The sequence below is a fragment of the Lethenteron reissneri genome, chromosome 61 (genome assembly GCF_015708825.2).
Source record: "Lethenteron reissneri isolate LAM-NWPU_2019-01 chromosome 61, ASM1570882v1, whole genome shotgun sequence".
Lineage (NCBI taxonomy): Eukaryota > Metazoa > Chordata > Hyperoartia > Petromyzontiformes > Petromyzontidae > Lethenteron > Lethenteron reissneri.
The window spans coordinates 2,845,276-2,868,041 of NC_083839.1; the positions used below are offsets into that span (position 1 = coordinate 2,845,276).

The following is a 22,766-nucleotide window of genomic DNA, read 5'->3' on the forward strand; positions in this document are numbered from 1 at the left end:
CTATCTACCATTGGCTGTGTCATGTACGGCGAGAGTCGCTTTCGTAGGCAAGTAGCGATGCACAGGCGCGTCGTTCGGAATCGATACTTGCGGCTCATCCATAAATGATTATCCGATTTTAAAAAAAAAAAAAGAGAGCGAGCGATGAGAGCGAGCGAGGAGAGCGAGTGAGCGAGAGAGCGAGCGAGCGAGGGCAACATAAAGCCCGAAACAAAGTGCCGAATACACCGAGCATCTTCTTGTTTCCACTGATCGTAAAAAAAAAAAGAGAGGGAGGGAGGAGACGAGGAGGAGGGGAGAGGGCGGGAGATGTGGAGGGTGGAGGGAGGAGGGAGGGAGGAGGGTGGAGGAGGGTGGAGGGAGGAGGGAGGAGGGGAGAGGGCGGGAGATGTGGAGGGAGGGGGAGGGGGAGAGGAGGGAGGAGGAGGGAGGAGGAGGGAGGGAGGGAGGAGGGAGGCGGAGGGAGGAGGGAGGGGAGGGAGGAGGATGAGGAAGGGAGTAGGAGGGAGGGAGGAGGAGGAGGGAGGAGGGATGAGGAGGGAGGAGGAGGAGGGATGAGGAGGGATGAGGAGGGAGGCAGGATGGGAGAGGGCGGGAGATGAGGAGGGAGGAGGAGGGAGGAGGAGGGATGAGGAGAGAGGGAGGAGGGGAGAGGGCGGGAGATGAGGAGGGAGGAGGAGGGAAGGGGAGGGATGAGGAGGGAGGGATGAGGGAGGGAGGAGGGATGAGGAGGGGAGAGGGCGGGAGATGAGGAGGGAGGAGGAGGGAGGGATGAGGGAGGGAGGTGGAGGGAGGGAGGAGGGGAGAGGGCGGGAAATGTGGAGGGAAGAGGGAGGAGGAGGATGAGGGAGGAGGAGGGCGTAGGGAGGAGGAGGAGGGATCTTGTGCACGACACAAACCTCTGCCTCCTCTCAGTCGCTCCGGGCAGCAGTTCGTCCCGGGCAGGTAAGCGGACCCCGCTCGCCACGTGTCGGTGACTCCCTTCTCGTCCGCTCCTCATCTCAGCGGCACCGGCAACTTTCTCTCGACCCCTCCTCTCCCCTGACCCACCCTTACCCACATCCACGCTCCTTGCAAGCGACTTTCGACCACCGGTACAGTGAGAGCTCGTGGCTTCGTGTCCCTTTGGTGGAGGGTTCGTTTTATTTCTGTATAGAATTTTAGTTTTAATTCGCCCGAATTAGAAGCTGTTGGGGCCTCTCGCCCCCCCCCCCCCTCCCCACCACCACGCAATGTGTGGTGCCGCTCGCGTTCTGGCATCAATACGCGCACAGCGAGACCAAATGTGCCTCGCCCGGAGGAGTTTCACCGCTGCTGCGTGGAGAGGCGCGCTGTTGTTTGGGGGGCCGGGGGGGGGGCTGATGGTGGTGGTGGTGCTCGCAGTATCACAGACGGGGGGGGGGGGGGCTGGGTCGAGTCGTGCTCACCCCCAGTCGAGCACCGGAGCGTTGCGAGTTTGGTGTGCGCGACGTTGGGACGACTTTTGGCGCAGCGTCGCGAACACGCGCGGACACGCCAACGTTGTAACAATGTTGGGGACCGACGTTGGCGCAACGTTGGGGCCCGACGTTGGTTCCAACGACATGTCAACGTTGTACCAATGTTGGGGAGCAACGTTGGCGCAACGTTGGAGCCCAACGTTGATTCCAACGACGTGCCAACGTCTGTACCAATGTTGGGGCCCAACGTGGTTGCAACGACATGCCAAAGTTGTGCCAATGTTGGGGACCAACGTTGGTTGCAACGACATGCCAACGTTGTGCCAATGTTGGGGACCAACGTTGGTTGCAACGACATGCCAACGTTGTGCCAATGTTGGGGACCAACGTTGGTTGCAACGACATGCCAACGTTGTGCCAATGTTGGGGACCAACGTTGGTTGCAACGACATGCCAACGTGTGTGCCAATGTTGGGGACCAACGTTGGTTGCAACGACATGCCAACGTTGTGCCAATGTTGGGGCCCAACGTTGGTTGCAACGACATGCCAACGTTGTGCCAATGTTGGGGCCCAACGTTGGTTGCAACGACATGCCAACGTTGTGCCAATGTTGGGGCCCAACGTTGGTTGCAACGACATGCCAACGTTGTGCCAATGTTGGGGCCCAACGTTGGTTGCAACGACATGCCAACGTTGTGCCAATGTTGGGGCCCAACGTTGGTTGCAACGAACATGCCAACGTTGTGCCAATGTTGGGGCCCAACGTTGGTTGCAACGACATGCCAACGTTGTGCCAATGTTGGGGCCCAACGTTGGTTGCAACGACATGCCAACGTTGTGCCAATGTTGGGGACCAACGTTGGCCAACGTTGGTTCCAACGACATGCCAACGTGGGTGAACGTTGGGGCCCAACGTACGAGGGGCATGCGCGCCTCTGTGTTGTCGCTTTGGCACGACATTGTCGTCACGTTTTTCTCTTTAACTCCCAGAGGGGAAACTAAAAAAAATCCCCCCACGGTCCGGCGATAACAAAACATCGATGCAAGTCGTGAATCGCCTAAATAGTCGAGCGCTACCAACTCGTGCGCCTTGCAGAAACGTTTCTGAGCGAATGTCGAGAAGAAGAAAACCAAAAAAAATGTAACCCGTAAAAACAAAGTTTTTTCACTATAAATCCTTTATATGCGTGGCGGCTAGAGTCCTCTCGTCCTCTGGCTTGAGATGGCTGCCACCTATGGGTCAGATGATTGCCTGCCACCATTAAGCAATTGGTAATTAAATATAAAAAAAAATTCTTAGAAAGTGTAAAGTTATGGAAAAAAAATTTCACGAAAATTAATTGTCACGCACAACGAGTCTGTGTGCAAAATGTCAGCTCGCTTGGATCACGGGAAGTGGGTTAAAAAACGACCGAAAGATTTGCACGGTCGTTAGCGCGCAAGCAAGCACGCAAGTGAACTTAATATAAAGGATTTAAAAACGCAATACTCTTTGGTTTTTTCGGAAAAGTCACGTGGGAAAGTAATTAAACTAAATTAAATCACGACGTTTCGTGCGCAACACAAGCGTCCTTCTTCAGGTGGGGACAACTTAAGCGTGTCTCAGCGGTGGCGTAATTACCATAATTACTCGTCACCTCTGAGATACACTTAAGCGGTTGTGCTTTCGCCAAGTTGTCACCACCTGAAGAAGGACGCTTGTGTTGCGCTCGAAACGTCGTGATTTAATTTATTTAATTTTTTTACCTACGTGACTTTTCCGAAAAAACCAAAGAGTATTGCGTTTTTAAATCCTTTATATTAAGTTCACTTGCTTGCTTGCTTGCGCGCTTACGACCGTGTATGAATCCTTGCAGTCACGAAAACTTCAAATCTAGAAGAAGAAGAAAAAAATACAACCCACGTGGCGCACTTCGAGTGCGTTGCACGCGAAGCTCCGCACGGATGGATTAAATAATGTCGTTGCTGCGTCGACATCTGGCCACCGACAAACCGAGGAGGGAGGGAGGGGTGGAGGCAGAGGAGGAAGCGAACCCTCCCACGGGATGACTTTGGTGGTCGTGGTACTGTCACGAGCAGAGCAGATATTGGCAAGAGTCAACAATGTGACGGTCACGTTTTTGCAAAGTGTTATTGTTCTAGCCCCGGCTCGCTGACCTTCTTTTTCCTCCGCTCTCAATGCAGCGCACGACATCCCGAGACTAATATTGTCCTTACTCGTTGAATAAACACAATAAGGGAACACGCGTGGCACTTTTAATACTCGCAGTATATACACGGTGTCTTTTTTCAGCACAAAGCGATGCACGATCTAAAGCGTTGCCCGTTGACTCGGTCGCTGCTACGTTTTGAACTTCTTTCGCGCCGTACGTGGCCAACAGCGCTAATCGGAGGTGCGGGGGGAAGGACAACAAACTGTGGGTCTCTGTGTGAGTCTATGGGTCTCTATGTGGGTCTATGGGTCTCGGTGTGAGTCTATGGGTCTCTGTGTGAGTCTATGAGTCTCTATGTGGGTCTATGGGTCTCGGTGTGAGTCTATGGGTCTCTTTGTGAGTATGGGTCTCTGTGTGAGTCTATGGGTCTCTTTGTGAGTCTATGGGTCTCTGTGTGAGTCTATGGGTCTCTTTGTGAGTCTATGGGTCTCTGTGTGAGTATATGGGTCTCTGTGTGTCTATGGGTCTCTGTGTGAGTCTATGGGTCTCTGTGTGAGTCTATGGGTCTCTGTGTAAGTCTATGGGTCTCTGTGTGAGTCTATGGGTCTCTGCGTGACTCTATGGGTCTCTGCGTGAGTCTATGAGTCTCTATGTGGGTCTATGGGTCTCGGTGTGAGTCTATGGGTCTCTGTGTGAGTCTATGGGTCTCTGTGTAAGTCTATGGGTCTCTGTGTGAGTCTATGGGTCTCTGTGTGAGTCTATGGGTCTCTGTGTGAGTCTATGGGTCTCTGTGTGAGTCTATGGGTCTCTGTGTGAGTCTATTGGTCTCTGTGTGAGTCTATGGGTCTCTGTGTGAGTCTATGGGTCTCTGTGTGAGTCTATGGGTCTCTGTGTGAGTCTATGGGTCTCTGTGTGAGTCTATGGGTCTCTGTGTGAGTCTATGGGTCTCTGTGTGGGTCTATGGGTCTCTGTGTGGGTCTATGGGTCTCTGTGTGAGTCTATGGGTCTCTGTGTGAGTCTATGGGTCTCTGCGTGAGTCTATTGGTCTCTGTGTGAGTCTATGGGTCTCTGTGTGAGTCTATGGGTCTCTGTGTGAGTCTATGGGTCTCCGTGTGAGTCTATGTGTCTCCGTGTGAGTCTATGGGTCTCTGTGTGAGTCTATGGGTCTCTGTGTGAGTCTATGGGTCTCTGTGTGAGTCTATGGGTCTCTGTGTGAGTCTATGGGTCTCTGTGTGAGCCTATGGGTCTCTGTGTGAGCCTATGGGTCTCTGTGTGAGTCTATGGGTCTCTGTGTGAGTCTATGGGTCTCTGTGTGAGTCTATGGGTCTCTGTGTGAGTCTATGGGTCTCTGTGTGAGTCTATGGGTCTCTGTGTGAGTCTATGGGTCTCTGTGTGAGTCTATGGGTCTCTGTGTGAGTCTATGGGTCTCTGTGTGAGTCTATGGGTCTCTGTGTGAGTCTATGGGTCTCTGTGTGAGTCTATGGGTCTGTATGTTGAACTTCTTTCGCACCGTACGTAGCCGACCGTGCTGATCGTTTGACGCGGCGGCGATCTGTAACTCCCCGCGTTCACACATCCTCACTGCCAGCGTGGTGCGGCATGCCGGGAGGGCCTCGTTGGGCGGTGGATCTGTCAAATCAAGGACAGCGCGCGTAAAAGCGCCTCCAAGTATCCAACTTTTGCAGGTATCGAACTTGGGCACGATTACGGATTGTGAGAAACCCCCCCCTTCTCCCGTGGGCGGGGGGGGGGCATCGACTCGCTTTGCAACATTTATGGTATGAACGAGGCGACCGTCCGTGGGGTTCCGGTCAAGAAGAACGCGAGGATTGCAATCGAGGTGAAAAAGCAGTTTAACACATGGCAGGCTTTCGCAACCAATATTATTCATAATCAAGTTTTTGGGTTTAGATCGCGTTATTATTTATAAATGTGTCGTAACCCTCCACCACTCGACACGGCCAATCAGCAAAAAAAAAGTTTAACGTTGACAAAAGACAAATAGATTTAGATTTAAAGCTTTCGTGACTGCAGGGATTCATAGTCTTGGCTCTTTCGGTAACGTCACGTATAAGGGAAATAATAAAATAATATAAATATAAAACAATAGAAATTCTCACGACGTCATTTATGGACGGCCACTTTCCACTTGATATCAGGCAATCGGAGTCAGATATATTTAAGTCCGCTTTGAAAACTCATCTCTTTCAGTTTGGTCTTAAATCTTTCGTTCGTTCGGTTTGCCCCCGGCTCCGTTTTTGTTTCCCGCATCTCATGCGTGGCGCATTGGGATCCTAGCATGGAAAGACTCGTACATTTGAACGATTATTATTCTTCGATATAGCTGTGCCATTTCAATTACACTGGTCAACACACTTTTCCTGGCATAAGGTATTCCAACGGTTTTTAGGAAATTTTGGGGTGCTAATTCCAAATCTAGCATCAGTTTTTATCTATCACATCAGATATCAAATATTGCATTTTCAATAAAAACTGCAGAAGAAAAATATTAAATAAATGTGTATATCTACATAGAATGAAATCATAAACACACTATCCAAAAAATACAGCACTATATTTTAACACGGAAGCAGTCACTGACTCGCAATAACTTGCAATCATAAGTGACAGAGCTAATTTCGGGTAAAATCAATGAAAATGGGGTATGCCGATAGCATAAAAATGAGATGTGATTGAGCAAATCTGAGATCAGAATTGGAATCAGCACCCTGACATTAGTCTTAAACAGCTGCAAAAGTCCAGGCCAGAAATTGTTTTTTTTTTGTTGACCAGTGTTATTTAAGCAATGGGTCACTCTTCCCATGATCCGTTCAATCGACAACGCTCAGTCAGGTGACGCGGAAAATGCTGGGAAAGAAACTTCTCAATTTCTCGTGACACTGCGTGAGCCGTGTGTGCGGCACATGAAGTCTGCCATAAAGGGGAGAAATTTAAAATATATATACTCATAATATAGGCTTTTGGGTCAGATCGCGTTATTTATAAATGTGTCGTAACCCTCCACCACCCGATTCTGGCGAATTACCCGATGATGCTGGATGTAATTACCAGCGAAACGTCGTACTACTCAAAACATTGTAAATGTTGTGCATTCACTCTTCAACACACTGGTGGGCTAAAGCAGTGAACTATTTGTCTTTTGTCAACGTGACACTTTTTTTTCTGATTGGCCATGTCGGGTGGTGGAGGTTTACGACACATTTATAAATAACGCGATCTGACCCAAAAACCTATATTATGAAAAATATTGGTTGCGAAAGCTTATGTGTTAAACTAAAATATATATAATCGGTGATGTTTCAAGCAATATCCCTTCTTCATTGCAAATTACAGAGTTGAATTGATTGCGTGACTTAATTGACTAATCGTTCCAGCTCTAAGGAGGGCTGCCGATGACCGGCTTTGAGCACGGATCAGGTTCTATTATCTGCACCGGTGTGGCAGCACATACGACAGTTAACACGACCGCGGCCTTGAAATAGTTTAACAAGAGAGGACGTCTTGCACAATGGCCCATCGTCACAGCGCACAGAGAGGCCAGAGAGTGGAGAAGAGTTGGAGGCGGTACATCACATACCACAGGCGAGATGTTGGCTACCTTTCCTGGTATGCAGAAGGTCGTGGGTTTGATACCGACCCTGACGCCTGCTGCTGTATATTTGGAGTTTACGTGTCTCTTTCTCTCTCTCATCATCATCACGGTGGCTAGGAGATGTTAACTACCTCGCCTGGTATACAGGAGGTCGTGGGTTCGATACCGACCCTGACGCCTGCTGCTGTATATTTGGAGTTTGCGTGTCTCTTTCTTTCTCGCCGTGATCGCGTGGATTTTTCTCCGGGTCGTCCGGTTTTTCCTTCCACATTTAGAATCAATGTCGCGCATTTTAGAGTATTTGGATGCTCATGAATTTCCACACGATGATGATGAGCCCACTTCGTTGTGCTACAATTTGTGATAGCCAGGTTGCTTCTGAAAAAAACAACGAAACAGCTCAGTGGGACTTTACCTGCTTAAATAAAAATAGTTTTAAATAGGGCCTGATACAAGTTCAATTCCCCCTCGCCACCGCCCTCTCTCCCACTGTTTTTGTTGTTTTTTTGCAGAGTGCTGCTCTTGCGAGGAGAAGGAGGTGGAGAGACCATGACCAAGGTGGCGGTGGTTCGCCTGCTGCCGCTGCTCCTGCCACGACTGCTGCTCATGCCGTGGCCGTCGGAGGGAAGAAACTCCTGCCAGGGCCCCCACTGCCCCCAGCCGAGACAGCCGGCGGTCCCCTGCCACGGTGCCGAGTGTGCCACCACCACCACCGCCGCTCACCACCACCACCACGCCCCGTACCACCACGGCGCAGGCTTCCTGGAGGGCACCGCTCACGGCCGAGGTGAGCCTCTTTCCTCCCCCCCCCCATTCACCTCTGGAATCGCCAGCCGAGATTTTGTCGTGCCGGGCTGGACAACGATTGAGCACGTGGAGGATGCGGCACTGCCACTTGGGGCGATTTGAGAAACTCGCCCCTCGATTGCTTCAACTGCCGCCGGCTTCCCAAGAGAGAGAGAAAGAAAGAAGAGAGAAAAAAATACAATTGCAATCTTGAGTGGCGACGATTCACGTGTTCTGGGTGGGAGTTGAATTGTTACATCCATAATGCACCTCTGCCATGCGTGTGTGTGTATGTCCGTGCGTTGAACTTCTTTCACGCCGTACGCAGCCGACCGTGCAAATCAGAGGTGCGGGGGAAGGACAACGAACTAAACATACAAAACTAATTTCTAAAGAAATTATTTTATAATCTAGACGATTTAAAAAGTTGCGTAGCTCCAGCGGCTTCCTAATATCAGAAGGAAGAGCGTTCCAGACGGCCGCAGAAGTGCACCTCAAAGCGCCGTGCGATGCGGTGACCTACGTCTTTGTTCGTTGGCCAGCCAAAAGTCGCTGCTGTGAGGATGACCGGAGCTCGCCTGATGGCGTTTGCTTCTTGATGATATCAGCCATGTGTCGTGGTTCATTTGCGTCAAGCAAGGCCGTAATTATAATATATATTGCGGGGGACACTCATCCCCCCCAATATTCAAATATGATCAAAATGTCCCCCCCAACTATATTGCTATAAAAATATAAAAAAGTAAAAATAATTGCTATGCTATGTAGATAAAAACAAAAATTTGCTAAACCTTGGCCACAATATCTGGATTTGTCGTCACATAAATCAATGCATAGATTTCTGTTTATATGATTGTGGTTATGGTTGTACTTTATTAATCCCTAATCTCAAACATTACATATAATAAAACAAGAAATGGTAAAAAAAGTAAAAACAGAGCAATGTAATACAATACACTATTAGACATTATTGTAAAAAAAAAAAATCCATCCTATGTGTTAGTGAATTTTTTTAATATTATAGGCAGGAAATGGCAGGAAATTAGTTTTCAAATTTAGATATTTTTCTGGTTTGGGACCCCCTGGAAGATTTGGTCCCCCCCAATGTTGACTCCATTGTCTACGGCCTTGGGGTCAAGCACTTTGTGCTTGCGACGAGCACGACCTCATAATGAGCGCGGCCTCATGGCGCCCGTCGAAAGCGCACCACCGAATTAGCCGACGTTGCCGTGATTTCGCAGAGTCGGCGGGCAGCTGGCCGCACCCTGCCGACGATCTGGCTGCCGCTGGCACCTGCAAAGGCATCGAGTGTCTGCTCCGGTGGAGGGAAAGCCGGGTTCGGCCCACACGGCGACACGGCGCTGAGAGAACAGGTGAGGAATATCTTCTTGGTTCTTTCGGTAAAGTCACGTAGAAGGGAAGTAATAAAATAATAAAAATAAAACATAATTAAATAATTCTCACGACGTTTCGGCCACAACGCAAGCAGCCGTCCTCAGGTGGAGAGCAGGTCTGTCGGGGAGACAGCGTCATTCATTCAGACGCTGTCTCATTCATTCAGACGCTGTGTCCTCGACAGACCTGGTCTTCACCTGAGGACGGCTGCTTGCGTTGTGGCCGAAACGTCGTGAGAATTATTTTATTATGTTTTATTTTTGTTATTTTATTACTTCCCTTCTACGTGACTTTACCGAAAGAACCAAGAAGATGAATCCCTGCAGTCACGAAAGCTTTAAATCGAAAAAGGTGAGGAATACACAAAAAACATTCTCTGATAACACTGATCAACACACCTTTTCTGGCACAAGGTATTCCAACGGTTTTTAGGAAATTTTGGGGTGCTGATTCCAAATCTGGCATCAGTTTTTGTCTATCACATCAGGTTTTTGAGATATCAAATATTGCATTTTCAATAAAAACTGCAGAAGAAAAATATAAAATAAATGTGGATATCTAAATTTCGATTTAAAGCTTTCGTGACTGCAGGGATTCATCTTCTTGGTTCTTTCGGTAAAGTCACGTAGAAGGGAAGTAATAAAACATAATAAAAACATAATAACATTGGAAGGACGTAATAAACCATTTCGACACACATTAGGGTGGGTAGAATAATACATAGTGTTATATTAAATGTATAAGGTATAGGTTGGTTTACAGCAATACAGTATATAATTTAATGTTGGCAGTATATAGTACGGTATATGCTCGTGTGATACAATAGAATAAAGTTTAGATGGAAGCATATAATATAATTTTTACGACGTAGAATTGTAATGTATTACTTGCTGTTAGTAACTCAGCTTAGTGTAGAGTATAGTAAGTATACTGATGGTGCTATGCAATTTATACTTTAGTTTTTTATGTAGTTTATACTTTAGTTTTCTACGTGGTTGTTGAGTAACTGCAGCTACATATCATTAACATTCCTTTCCTTTGTTACTGCTAATCCCTGCACCCCCCCTTGGTGCTGTTGATCCTGCATAATGCATGGGCATAATATGACTTTGAAACCCCCCCGCCCACCTCCTACGCATTTTCCATGTATATGCTAAATTCCTCTTCATATGCACATTCTTTTGTTAAGGCGCTCTTTCTTCCACCTCCAACGCAGCTTATATATAAGCTCCTAGCTTGGCATTGTCTCATTCTTCACCTGAGGACGGCTGCTTGCGTTGTGGCCGAAACGTCGTGAGAATTGTTTTATTATGTTTTATTTTTATTATTTTATTACTTCCCTTCTACGTGACTTTACCGAAAGAACCAAGAAGATGTGGATATCTACATATAAATAATATTATAAACACACTATCCTAAAAATACAGCACCATATTTTAACGCTAAAGCAGTCACTGACTCGCAACAACTTGCAATCATAAGTGACAGAGTTAATTTCTGGTAAAATCAATGAAAATGGGGTATGCCGATAGCATAAAAATGATGTGATAGAGCAAATCTGAGATCAGATTTGGAATCAGCGTCCTGAAATTAGTCTAAAACATATTATATTATTTTATTATTTTATTATATTATTTTACTATATTATTTCATTATGTTTTATTTTTATTACTTTCTTATTTTATTGCTCCCCTTCTACATTACTTTACCGAAAGAACCAAGAAGATAGTCTAAAACAGCTGCAAAAGTCCAGGCCAGAAAAAAAGTTTTTTTTATGTTGTTGACCAGTGTTATCAATTGTCGTCATGCTCACCGTGAGTGCGACCTTACACTTCACAAATCCCGGCTCTGCTCTTCTCTCTCTCTCACCCTTTGCTCTGTTGAAGAAAACAAAAAAATCCAAAGAAGCAAAACCAGCATGGCGAGCGTTTGCGCGCCTTTCCGCTGACAGCGCCGGCGCTTTTTGCCAATTCTCCCGCAGGCGCTGAACAGCAGCGGAGAGCGGAGGGGCAGCACGTGGGCTCCGGGGGCAGCGGGGGCAGCGGGGGCAGCGGGGGCAGCCCCGCCGGACCCCCTCGCTTCCTGCCGGGGCCGCACGCCGAGCTCATTTCCGCTTCGTCCGCCTCGTCCGCCGCCGACTTCGGATCCGCCGGATCGCCGGGGGTCACGCTCATGTGTGACGTGAGGCCCGGTGAGGGTGGGGGGGTTTAGAGGTTCGAGCGGCCCTCGGCGCTAAACTGCCCCGGACGGGGCGCGGTGGCCTGCCTTCGTCGACGGAAAATGAAGGTGGCAGCAGCGCGCGACGTGACTGCTGCGGTCACCAGAGCGAGACCGAGGGTCACGTGATCCCACGCTTCGCACCGCCGATTCGCAGACCGTGGGTCACGTGATCTCGCAATGCCCCACGAAACGAACCATTCACAAAGCACGTGTCACGTGATCCCACACTGCACCACCGCCAAATTCGCAGACCGTGGGTCACCGTGTGCTTCGCAGCGGACGTTACAGATCCCTCGATGCAATTCGCAAAAAACAGCAGGCCACTGTGCACTGGTAGTCAAAGGACCAAACGTTTGCCATTTTGCAACCATGATCCGCAACATTAGCCAATCGGAATCGTTCGTAGCGATCGCCACAAAAAAACTTGACAAGATCCTTCCGGAGAAAGAGTCATGGGGGATTCAGCGAGCCCTTATCTGTTTGAACAAACGCAATAATAATAATAATCATACGGACATTTACGGAAATATCAGAGAATTTATTTTTGATTCAGGGAACATTCATGGAATCCCTGCGGTGGACAAGGAGGGGGGTGGGGGAAGGAGGAGGAAGGGAGGCGAGGAGGTGAATCTTTAGCCCGGAGCACCGTAGCTTGTTTTCATTTAAGCAGCTCGCACGCTCTCTCTCGGAGATAAAAGAGACAGAGCTGGAGGCATGCAGCCATCCCAAACGTGCGTTTGAACTCTCGAAGGGAGAACATGGGGGGGAAAAAAAAAGAATTTAAAATGTTTACACGTGGCCTTTTTTTCCCGTGATGACGTCAGTCGAGGCACAGGGTGTTCTGAAGCGTTGCCGCGAGTTGCGAGCCCTCGTCAATTCCACCACCGCGGGTGCCCCGTGCACCGGCGGTGAGTTGGTCTCTCCACTGCTGGATGAAGGCGTCCCCATGCCTCACAGTCGCGCGACACCCTGAACGCGGTGGTCTGTGTGGGTTATGGTGAAGGATCGCTCCTAGATATCGCTCGCTGCCGGCGTTCGCCGTCGTCACGAATTGAACTCTTCCTCTTTTTCTCTCCCCTTGGGCCCCTCCACTCATTCCCGTCCCTCCCGTGCCCTCTCGGCCATCCCCAACTACCCCTCTGTCAGTCACCCCTTGCTAAAACCCTGGCACGTCCCCTCCCATCGAAATTGTTTTCTTCCGTCACCGCGTTTTTAAACTACACCCAGCGCCCTGAGTAAAAGGCGCTCTTCACGGAAAGTATAAAGCGACTCTTTGGTTCTTTGGGTAAAGTCACGTATAAAGATAAAATAATGAATTAAATACTAGCATACGACGTTTCGATTCCAACACAAGCAATCATCATCAGGTATAAATGAAATAGAAACACAAATCTAGTATACTTAGAAATGTAATGTAATACAACAGAGAGTCGGATAACATAACAGACACCCTACCTGGTTGATTACGTTCTTCCTGAGAATGCTACATTTGAGAGAAAGAGATCAAACACAGAACCAGAGACATATAGACATATAATTCCTGCAGTCACGAAAGCTCCAAATGAAGTTTTAGTATTAAGCGAGATTAGGTTGGGTCGCCGGCTTCTGTAGCACAGTGGTGCAAACCACCGCTTGTGCCACTGCTCTGTGTAATCATGTAGGCCAGTGTCGTTCCCTGATAGGCCCCCCGTGTGGCTACTGGCAGCCCCTGTTGGCCTTCAGTGCGGCCCCCCCCCCCCGACAATACACAAACGGTGACAACACCAAACCCTATCATCATCATCGTGGCGGCGCTGCTGCTGCTGCTGTCACAAACCCCGCAATGGTTTCAAATAATGCGTGGTGGGGGCCCTCCTCTCTCACCACTTATTGAGGTCTCATCGGTGTGAGTGTCCCTCCCCCCATCCTGAAAATGAGTGAAGAATGCGTACAGTATGTGTCTTAAGTCACCCGGAAGACACCCGATTCGTTACATTTCGGATGCTAAGCTGGATTTAGCCTGGATAGTGCTTGGATGGGTGACCATTACGTGCATCAAACAGGTGTTGGTAGATGCTGTGTGCAGTTAGGGCAGTGTAACAAGATCCAATTTTTTGCCAATTTTTTTTTTTTTAAATCCACCCAATTGGAATCTAAACATATCTATGGGTTACCTTTTTGGCAGTATCAAAATGATGATAATTAAGAATGGGCTTCAGCCTTTCTGGGCAATAAAACAGGAGGTGTTGAGATGTTCCAACACTGCAATAGATACCGATTGCAAAGGCGTCTCGCACGGCAAGCAAAATGTTGACAACTTTGTACGGCGTTTATTTTCGTCGGAGATTACAACCAGCATCGTCAGGAGTTCAGCAGAAGCTCCAGTATCGCTCTACTCGTCAAAATTCCTCTCGTTTTTTCTGAACAATTTCATTTTATTGGCCCTGTCAGGTGGTGGAGGGTTATAGTTGAAGAATAAACATCAAAGTTTCAAATAAACAACGCGCCGCCGGTGGCGAGATGTTAACTACCTCGCCTGGTATGCAGGAGGTCGTGGGTTGGGTCCCGATCTCGACGCCTGCTGCTGTATATTTGAAGTTTGCGTGTCTCTCTGTGGTGAGATGTTAACTACCTCGCCTGGTATACAGGAGGTCGTGGGTTTGGTCCCGACCCTGACGCCTGTTGTATATTTGGAGTTTGCAGGTCTCTATCTCTCTCCCCGTGGTCCCGTATATTTTTCTCCGGGTCCTCCGGTTTCCCCCCCCCCCCCCCCCCCCCCCCCCCCCACACATTTAGAATCGACATCACGCGTTCAGAGTATTTGGCTGCGATAACTTCCCACGCGATAAGCCACTTCGTTGAGCTACCATTTGTGGCCAGGCCGCTCCTGACAAAAATCTACATAGCTCAGTGCGGCCTTACCTGGTAAAATAAAACAAAAAAAACCAGTTTAGTTTGAATGCAAATTTTCTGTGCGTTGGTGTTGTTGTTGAGACGGTGGCCTGCGCTATCCGTTCTGTAATCCCGACGGGCATTCCCCGTTCCTTCCGCACCACCGGCTCCGTCCCCCCCGAACTGCGCGGTAGGCGAGAACGAGGTGGCTTCGGAGGATGCCCTCGTCCTGCACCTGCGCCTAGTGCACGGGCAGGAGCAGCTGCTTGCGCTGGTGCAGACGCAGGTGGAGGCAGCCGCCAAGATCACGCACGGCCTCAACGAGCAGCAGATGCGCCTCTTGCAGCAGCAGCAGCAGGTGACGGCGCCCGCTCGCTTTGCACCGCCTGTACCCCTTGCCTGCGGCTGGACGTCCGGGACCGATGTGCCTGGGAATGTTTAACTCCTTTCCCGTTTCCGATGGACGCTGCGCGTGAACGTCACCGTTTTTTTAAACTTTTTTTTAAACTTTTTTTTTAACTTCCGATTCCGTCCCGATGACGTGCACGTAGGTGTATAGGTCATCGGAACGGAACCGGAAAAAGAACAAAAAAAATCGAGGTAAAATAACTTTGTCGTTTACCGAGGCTCCCACGAGGCCATGCGGGAGGGCCGCGTGGCACGACACGGCCCCGGCTATCGTAGAGTGGCGGCGGCCGTGCCGCCCCACGCTTCTCCGCGGGTGAGTAACGACGTCTTCATGAACACGACGTCGCCGCTGCGCCTCCCTAGTTAACGCTGAGCCGATCGCGGCGTTCCGAGACTCGGAGGTGAACGGGACAACGAAACCCTGCCACTTGGCAGGCGTCTCGGAGGAGCGGGAAAGGGTTAAGAAGCCGCACAACACCCTGCCCCCCACCGCCCTCCCTTCTCTCCCTCTCCCCCCTACTCCTTCCGCCTTTGTCCATTGATGTTCGTCACCTTCCCCCCCCCCCCCCCCCATCCTTCCCTCCCCGTATAAACTTCCACGCTCGAGGTCTCCACGTGGGTGGTGTAGAGAGCCCAATCCCCCCCCCCCCCGCCCCCTTTCTTTAAACTCCTGAAGCACCGAGCCTTGGATGTTGTCCGTGGAGTCTCTGTTCCACCCCCCCTCCCACCCCTTGCGTTGAGTTGTCATTAAAATAAACGCTCAACAACACCAAAAGTGCATTGCAGCGAGGACAAATAGCTCGCATGGTTCGCTCTCATTCTCTAATAATGCTCTAAAAACCCGGGATTCCATCGCTTCAAGTGGATCCACATAGAGACTCACGCGGAGACTCACAGACTCGCCCAGAGAACCACAGACTCGTGTAGAAACCCACAGACTTGCATAGAGACACACAGACTAACGCGAAGACCTACAGACCAACGCAGAGACCAATAGACTCGCACAGAGACCTATAGACTCACACAGAGACCCATAGACTCACACAGACACGCATAGACTCACACAGAGACCCATAGACTTACACAGAGACCCATAGACTCACACAGAGACCCATAGACTCACACAGAGACCCAAAGGCTCGCACATAGACCCATAGACTCACACAGAGACCCATAGACTCACACAGAGACCCATAGACTCACACAGATACCCATAGACTCACACAGAGACCCATAGGCTCGCACAGAGACCCATAGACTCACACAGAGACCCATAGGCTCGCACAGAGACCCATAGACTCACACAGAGACCCAAAGGCTCGCACAGAGGCCCATAGTTTAAAGCAGAGAGACTCAGACCCAGCGTAGACACAGTGGGCATGTTTGTCTGTAAATGCCCCAAACACCGGGAATTCCATTGCTCCCAGGACCTTCATTCTGCTGTTGTTTACAGGAAGCTGTAATACATCTCCGGATGCTTCTTCTTCTGCGTTGGGGAGTCGAGGACAAGGTTCACTTTTGGCATGAATCGCCCGCAGGTTCTGGACGCTCAGCGCCACCTCGCCGCTCAATTCGCGAACCTGGAGGGGCTGATGCGGCAAGAGAGCGATCTGAGGACCCAGCATCGGCACGCCTCGAAGGTGGGGAGCGGCGCGAAATCGACGCGGCGTTGAACGTTCCGAGTTCGGGGTGGGGCCCAGACACGGCCATTTGAAACTCGATTTAAACTCCCGACGACGTCCCGTTAAAATAAAAAAAATTGATGCTCGCGTAATGTCCTGGGCTCCGTCGGAGTGTTGTTTGTTGTTGTTAGACATTAGGAACTGCGGAGCGAACGTCTGTTTATTGTGATTCACGTTCAGGACATTTCACCGCGGTACGGTTCTGTCCCTCCACCACTAGCCCGTGCGCACGTTCTGCACTGACACGTGCGCATGCATTAGTACGTACGTACATTGAACTTCGTTTGCACCGTACGTAGCCAACCGCACTAATTGGAGGTGCGGGGGATGGACAACAAACTAACCACAAAATCAGAAATTACTTTTAATGTACATGATGGTTTAATAGTTAATAGCTTCCAGTGGCTTCCTAACAATCGCAAGGAAGAGCGTTCCAGACGGCCGCAGAAGCGCATCTGAAAGCGCGCGATGCGGTGCCCCAACATCTTTGTTCGATGGTTCGCCAAAAGTAGCTGCGAGGATGAGCGGAGTTCGCCTGATGGTCTATGCTTCTTGACGAGATCAGCCACGTATTGTGGCTCACTTGCGGCAAGCACCTTGTGTGTGTGTGTGCGCGTGTGACACGAGCGGTGTTCGACGGCCGAGCCAAAAGGCGCCGCCTGCCACTGCCGCCGCGAGGGCTGGCAGCCGGAGCTCGCGTGACGATGGTTTGTGAGGTCAGCGCGGCCGCCCCACAAATCGTCGGCCTAACCCGGGCGGACCTCGCGTTTCACCTCCCCTCGCAATCAAAACAACCCGACAGCGCTGGGAGGACAACCCGGGAACGCCCCCGCAGCCGCAGCCGGCCATCGACCCGCCGCTCTCCGCCGGTCGACCCCAGCACCACCGCCACCACCACCACCCCCACCCGGCGCTCGCGGGAACGGAAGACGCGACGGGCCTCCTGAGGATCCCGCCGTCTCTGCCGGGGATGCCGGGCCTGCCGGCGATCTCGGTGCCGAGGGCGGCGACGCAGCACGCCGGACGCGGCTACGAGGCGGACGGCGGCGAGCGCCCATCGGACTGCGCCCCCTGCGCCGCCGGGGAGTTCTGCGACTTCCAGCGGATGCCGCCCGAGTGCCGCCGCTGCTCGTCGTGCCAGCCAGGCTTCTCCGAGCTGCAGACTTGCCGCCGCAGCACCGACCGCATTTGCCAGGTGGGGGGCGCGCGATCGCCAGCGTTGCAGAAATGAACAACTTCCAATACGCCATTGGAACCTCATTTGCCAGTAGCAAAATATGATAGTTGTTTTTTTCTATCTGGCAACAACACTGACACCTTTTTTGCAAGGAGTCATGTTTGCATAGACCACAATACCTGCAGCCATAATGTGTGGACCAATCAACTTCAAGGACAGTGCATATATTATCAGAGTTGTGTTTTTTTGTTGCATTATGGCTACAGGCATTGTGGTCTATGCAAACATGACTCCTTGTAAAAAAGGTGTCAGTGTTGTTGCCAGATAGAAGGGTAAAAAAACAATTATCAACTTCCAATACGTTATCATGTGCACCAACAGGGGCTTGTGCACAAACACGTCCACGTGCACGTACACCTCGTGTTCTCTTTTAGCCCCGCCCCCCCCCCTCCCAATATGTTCCATTCATTGGCTACCACATTCTGATAAGCTCCTCCCCCCTCCCCCTTAACTTGTATTTAAGAACTTGCATCTTGGAATCCCTGCCTCACTTGTCACAGCAAATCTGGCTGTGACGGTCCCACCTGATGACGGCGACTTGCCTCCGACACGTCGTGATTTTTATTATTTTATTCCTATTATTACTTTTATTAATTATAACTTCATTTTTTACCTACGTGACTTTACCGAAGAAAAAAAAAAACTAAGAGCAGAAATGAACAACGTCGGGGAAGCAACCGACGACCTCTGCGTCGCGGAAGGTCGTGCGGTTGTGGGATTTCGTCGCGTGCGAGAGAGCGGTTTCACTTTGGAATCTAGCCAGGGGCGGGCGGGGGGGGGGGTAGGCTTGGCGGTGGTGGTGGAGGGGTAAGAATCGGGCAGACCGATGATGTTTGGGGAAAGCGCGGAGTGCGAGGAAGGAGGAGGAGGAGGCTGAGGCACTTTGCCTGAAAGAAAAGTGCAGCGTGGACATGTGATGGGGAAAAAGGTTTCACGGACGAAACCGCAAAGCCGAGGAACGAACTGAATACGGGGGGGGGGGGGGGGGCGGGGGGGGTAGGGCGAGGACTTGCGAGTGGAAACTGGTGATCCATTGCGTCTGCTCGCTGTTTGGGTAGCACTGTATTTCGCTCGCCCCGTTCCTGCTGTTTACTCAGAAGGTGTGTTCTTCCCTGTTGCGGGAAAAGCATCCTCGAGGGAGGAAAGCATGCGGCCTGGCGGCCGGTGGTCCCGGGGTCTCGAGAGGGCGTTGCGTTCGTGACAAGGGTTTCTTTTCTTTTCTCGCGGAGATTTTTCCCCGCTTCAGTTGACTTTGTCGAGAAGAGCGGGCGGTTTCAAAGTTGCCACTTCCCGCAGGAGGGCAACTCCGCGCGGTGTCAACGCGATTTGTTGCCGCGGGCAAATGTTGCACTCGTTGCTTATCTGGAGGACAAGAAAGTTCCAAACAAATATTTGTTTTCGTCCAAAAGTATTTTTTATCTTCTTGGTTCTTTCGGTGAAGTCACGTAGAAGGGAAATAATAAAATAATAAAAATAAAACATAATAAAATATAATTAAATTTCGATTTAAAGCTTTCGTGACTGCAGGGATTCATCTTCTTGGTTCTTTCGGTAAAGTTACGTAGATGGAAAATAATAAAAATAAAACAATAAAATAATTCTCACGACGTTTCGGCCACAACGCAAGCAGCCGCCCTCAGGTGAAGAACAGGTCTGTCTGTAACAGGTCTGTCTGTAACAAGACGATTAAGGTACATACACACAGAGGATATGGACGGGTCGAGTTGACTCCGGCACTAACCAAACATGACGGATTTACGGTGCAATGGAAAGCTGCCTTAAACCGCGCGCTTCAATAAATCGTTTCAATAAACTGGACAACTCTCTGGTGCCTTCCTAAGCTCCGATAGCCCTAGAGGAGAAGAGAAAAACAGGGGGGGAGGAGTGGCTAAATGCCCCCCATGAATGCTCTTAAGAATCAGTGCCCACTGGAAGAGAGGTGGTGAAGGGGGTTCCACGTTTGATGGTCAGCCTCCTCCCTTGCCCCGTAGTTTTTGCAACTTAGATGCTCGAGATCGGAAATTTTTCGACGATTTATTGGCCGATTCGTCCGAGTGTTTGGGTGAGCGCGCCCTGTTCCCAGTTGGCTACCACAATTGTGCGTTTTTTGCCGTGACATCGAACATTCGCCCACAATGGATATTTATTCACGATGTACTCATGTGTCCGCCTCCCTTGGAAGGGCCAGGAAGTTAAACTTAAGCACGCGGTCTTTCTGCACACGCGTGGCCGGAGCGGGCTTCTCCGATGATGCCAATGTTTCTTTTCTTTCCCCCCCTTGCTCACAGGACAAGGATGAATGCACAGAGAACCCAACGTTTTGCGCTGGAAAATGTCTGAACACACCAGGTCTGTACCCCACCACCATATCGTCGGCAAACTTAACATGGAGCTGTCGTGACTGCAGGAATTACTCTTTGGTTATTTCGGTAAAGTCACGTATAAAGAGAAAATAATAAATAAATAAATGTAATCAACCAGGCTATGCGTTAATTGTGTGTTGACCGACTCTCTGTGTTGCATTGCATTACATTTCGAAATGTTGCTAGGTTTATTTGATTTTGTGTGTTTCTCTGTCTCCCCTCGTTTTGTCGTTCTTTTGTTCTGCTCTCTCTGTGTGTCTCTGCTTGTATGTCTATCTTCGTGTCTGTATCTTGTCTCTCTTTAAAATTTCACACTGAACTTCTAACTTAGCATTCTTTTGAAAAACGTAATCAACCAGCCTATGCGTTAATTGTGTGTTGACCGACTCTTTGTGTTGCATTGCATTACATTTCGAATTTTTTTTAGGTTTATTTGATTTAGTGTGCTTCTCTCTCTCTGTCTCCCCTAATTTTTGTCGTTTTGTCGTTTTTTGCGCAGGCTCCGTGCCACTCATTGACTTGCTAATTTTTCTACCCCCCCCCCTCTCTCTCCGCCCCCCCCCTCTCTATTTAAGGCCTCGACACAGAGGCGTGGTTTCTCTGTGTGCCTATGTATGTGTCTCTCTCTATGTGTCTCTGTGTTATCTCTCTCTGCTTGTGTGTCTGTCTATATGTCTCCGGTTCTGTGTTTTATCTCTCTCTCTCAAATTTTACATTCTCTGGAAGAACATAATCAACCAGGTAGGGTGTTGACTGTTATGTTAGCCGACTCTCTGTGTTGTATTGCATTATATTTCTAAGTTTACTAGGTTTGTTTTCTATTTCATTTATACCCGATGATGATTGCTTGTATTGCAATCGAAACGTCGTGATTTAAATTACTTTTTTTTTTTCACATACGTGACTTTACCGAAAGAACCAAAGAGTGTAGCCAAAAGCCGCTGCTGCAAGGATTACCAGAGTTTGCGCGATGGTTTATAGTTCCTTGACTAGATAGTTTATACCCAGAGATCGCTATATACAAGGCTGCTACGGAATGACACTGAGGGCAGCACCTCAGAGGAGCACGGTTTTTTGGTACTAATAATAAATTATTATTTAAATTATGATTTTCTCTTTATACGTGACTTTACCGAAAGAACCAACGAGTATATCATCGGCATCCATTGTTTATCCACTGCTGGATTAATGTCTCCCCCAGTCCCTGCGGCGGTGATCCCTCTCGCTCGCTCGCTCGCTCTCGCGCTGCCCTTTGCCTTCGCCGGTCTCGACCTAAAACGGCGTCCCCTGCCCGTGGACGTCCCCTCGTGGTCACTCCTCACGTCCGCGCTCTCCCGCGAAACGTTTGAACTCTTCCTGTTCCTCCGTGTGATTCTGTTCCAGGTGATAGAGTAGAGGCGGGAGCGGGGGGGGGGGAACAATAGAAATGAGACGGCAAGACTGAGACGCCGTTTATTCTGGAACCACAACGCCAAATCTGTGACCGTGAGGTTTGGGGTCGGCTCGGGTTAGGGGTATAAAGGTGCTAGACACCCCACACCCACCCTCGGAACATGCCACTACACTCTGGGTTCTTTCCTACATCTCACATTCATCTTGCTCGAGAGGAGGAGAGTCCCTATCGGCAGAGGCCCGGTCCGTGTCAGGGCCTGTGCCCATCTGCGCTCGGAGTACAGGGACTCCTCTAGTTACGAACATTCGACTTACGAACTTTTAGAGATACGAACGAAGCTGTCCGTATGTCCAGTTGCCCTTTCGGACCGAGAGTCGTTAAGTTTAACCGTCGCGCAATAGATGGCGGTGGTGGCATCTACATCTGCAGAACGTGAAGAATCAGTGGGATCTACATCTGCAGAACGTGAAGAACCAGTGGCATCTACATCTGCAGAACGTGAAGAACCAGTGGCATCTACAGCTGCAGAATGTCAAGAACTAGTGGCATCTACATCTGCAGAACGTGAAGAACCAATGGCATCTACATCTGCAGAACGTCAAGAACCAGTGGCATCTACATCTGCAGAACGTGAAGAACCAGTGGCATCTACAGCTGCAGAATGTGAAGAACCAATGGCATCTACATCTGCAGAACGTCAAGAACCAGTGGCATCTACATCTGCAGAACGTGAAGAACCAATGGCATCTACATCTGCAAAACGTGAAGAACCAATGGCATCTACAGCTGCAGAATGTGAAGAACCAGTGGCATCTACATCTACAGAACGTGAAGAACCAGTGGCATCTACATCTACAGAACGTCAAGAACCAGTGGCATCTACATCTACAGGACGTGAAGAACCAGTGGCATCTACATCTGCAGAACGTGAAGAACCAGTGGCATCTACATCTGCAGAACGTGAAGAACCAGTGGCATCTACATCTACAGAACGTCAAGAACCAGTGGCATCTACATCTGCAGAACGTGAAGAACCAGTGGCATCTACATCTACAGGAGATTATACAATTTTTACAGCCATTCTCCATGTTTAGTGTACACACCGTACAACACATCACTAGGGAGACAAAGGCGGCCGGGCGTGGTGTTGGCCACCCACCCCGTTGTGTGCCGTGCCGGCCTCCATAGGTGCTCGCTAACAGCA

The 22,766-nt window shown here is 49.8% G+C and overlaps 1 protein-coding gene across 1 annotated transcript in view; it reads left to right on the forward strand.

Annotated features, from left to right (window-relative positions):
• The first annotated feature begins 859 nt into the window (after positions 1-859).
• LOC133358328 (uncharacterized) overlaps positions 860-22,766 on the forward strand; it is a 31,254-nt gene continuing 9,347 nt past the window's right edge. The window contains exons 1-8 of the mRNA XM_061576595.1: positions 860-945; positions 7,720-7,994; positions 9,235-9,366; positions 11,370-11,579; positions 14,674-14,837; positions 16,426-16,527; positions 17,372-17,764; positions 20,095-20,155. Coding sequence (XP_061432579.1) covers positions 7,757-7,994; positions 9,235-9,366; positions 11,370-11,579; positions 14,674-14,837; positions 16,426-16,527; positions 17,372-17,764; positions 20,095-20,155 — 1,300 coding nt within the window. The 5' untranslated portion in view covers positions 860-945; positions 7,720-7,756. The remainder of the gene's footprint in view (positions 946-7,719; positions 7,995-9,234; positions 9,367-11,369; positions 11,580-14,673; positions 14,838-16,425; positions 16,528-17,371; positions 17,765-20,094; positions 20,156-22,766) is intronic.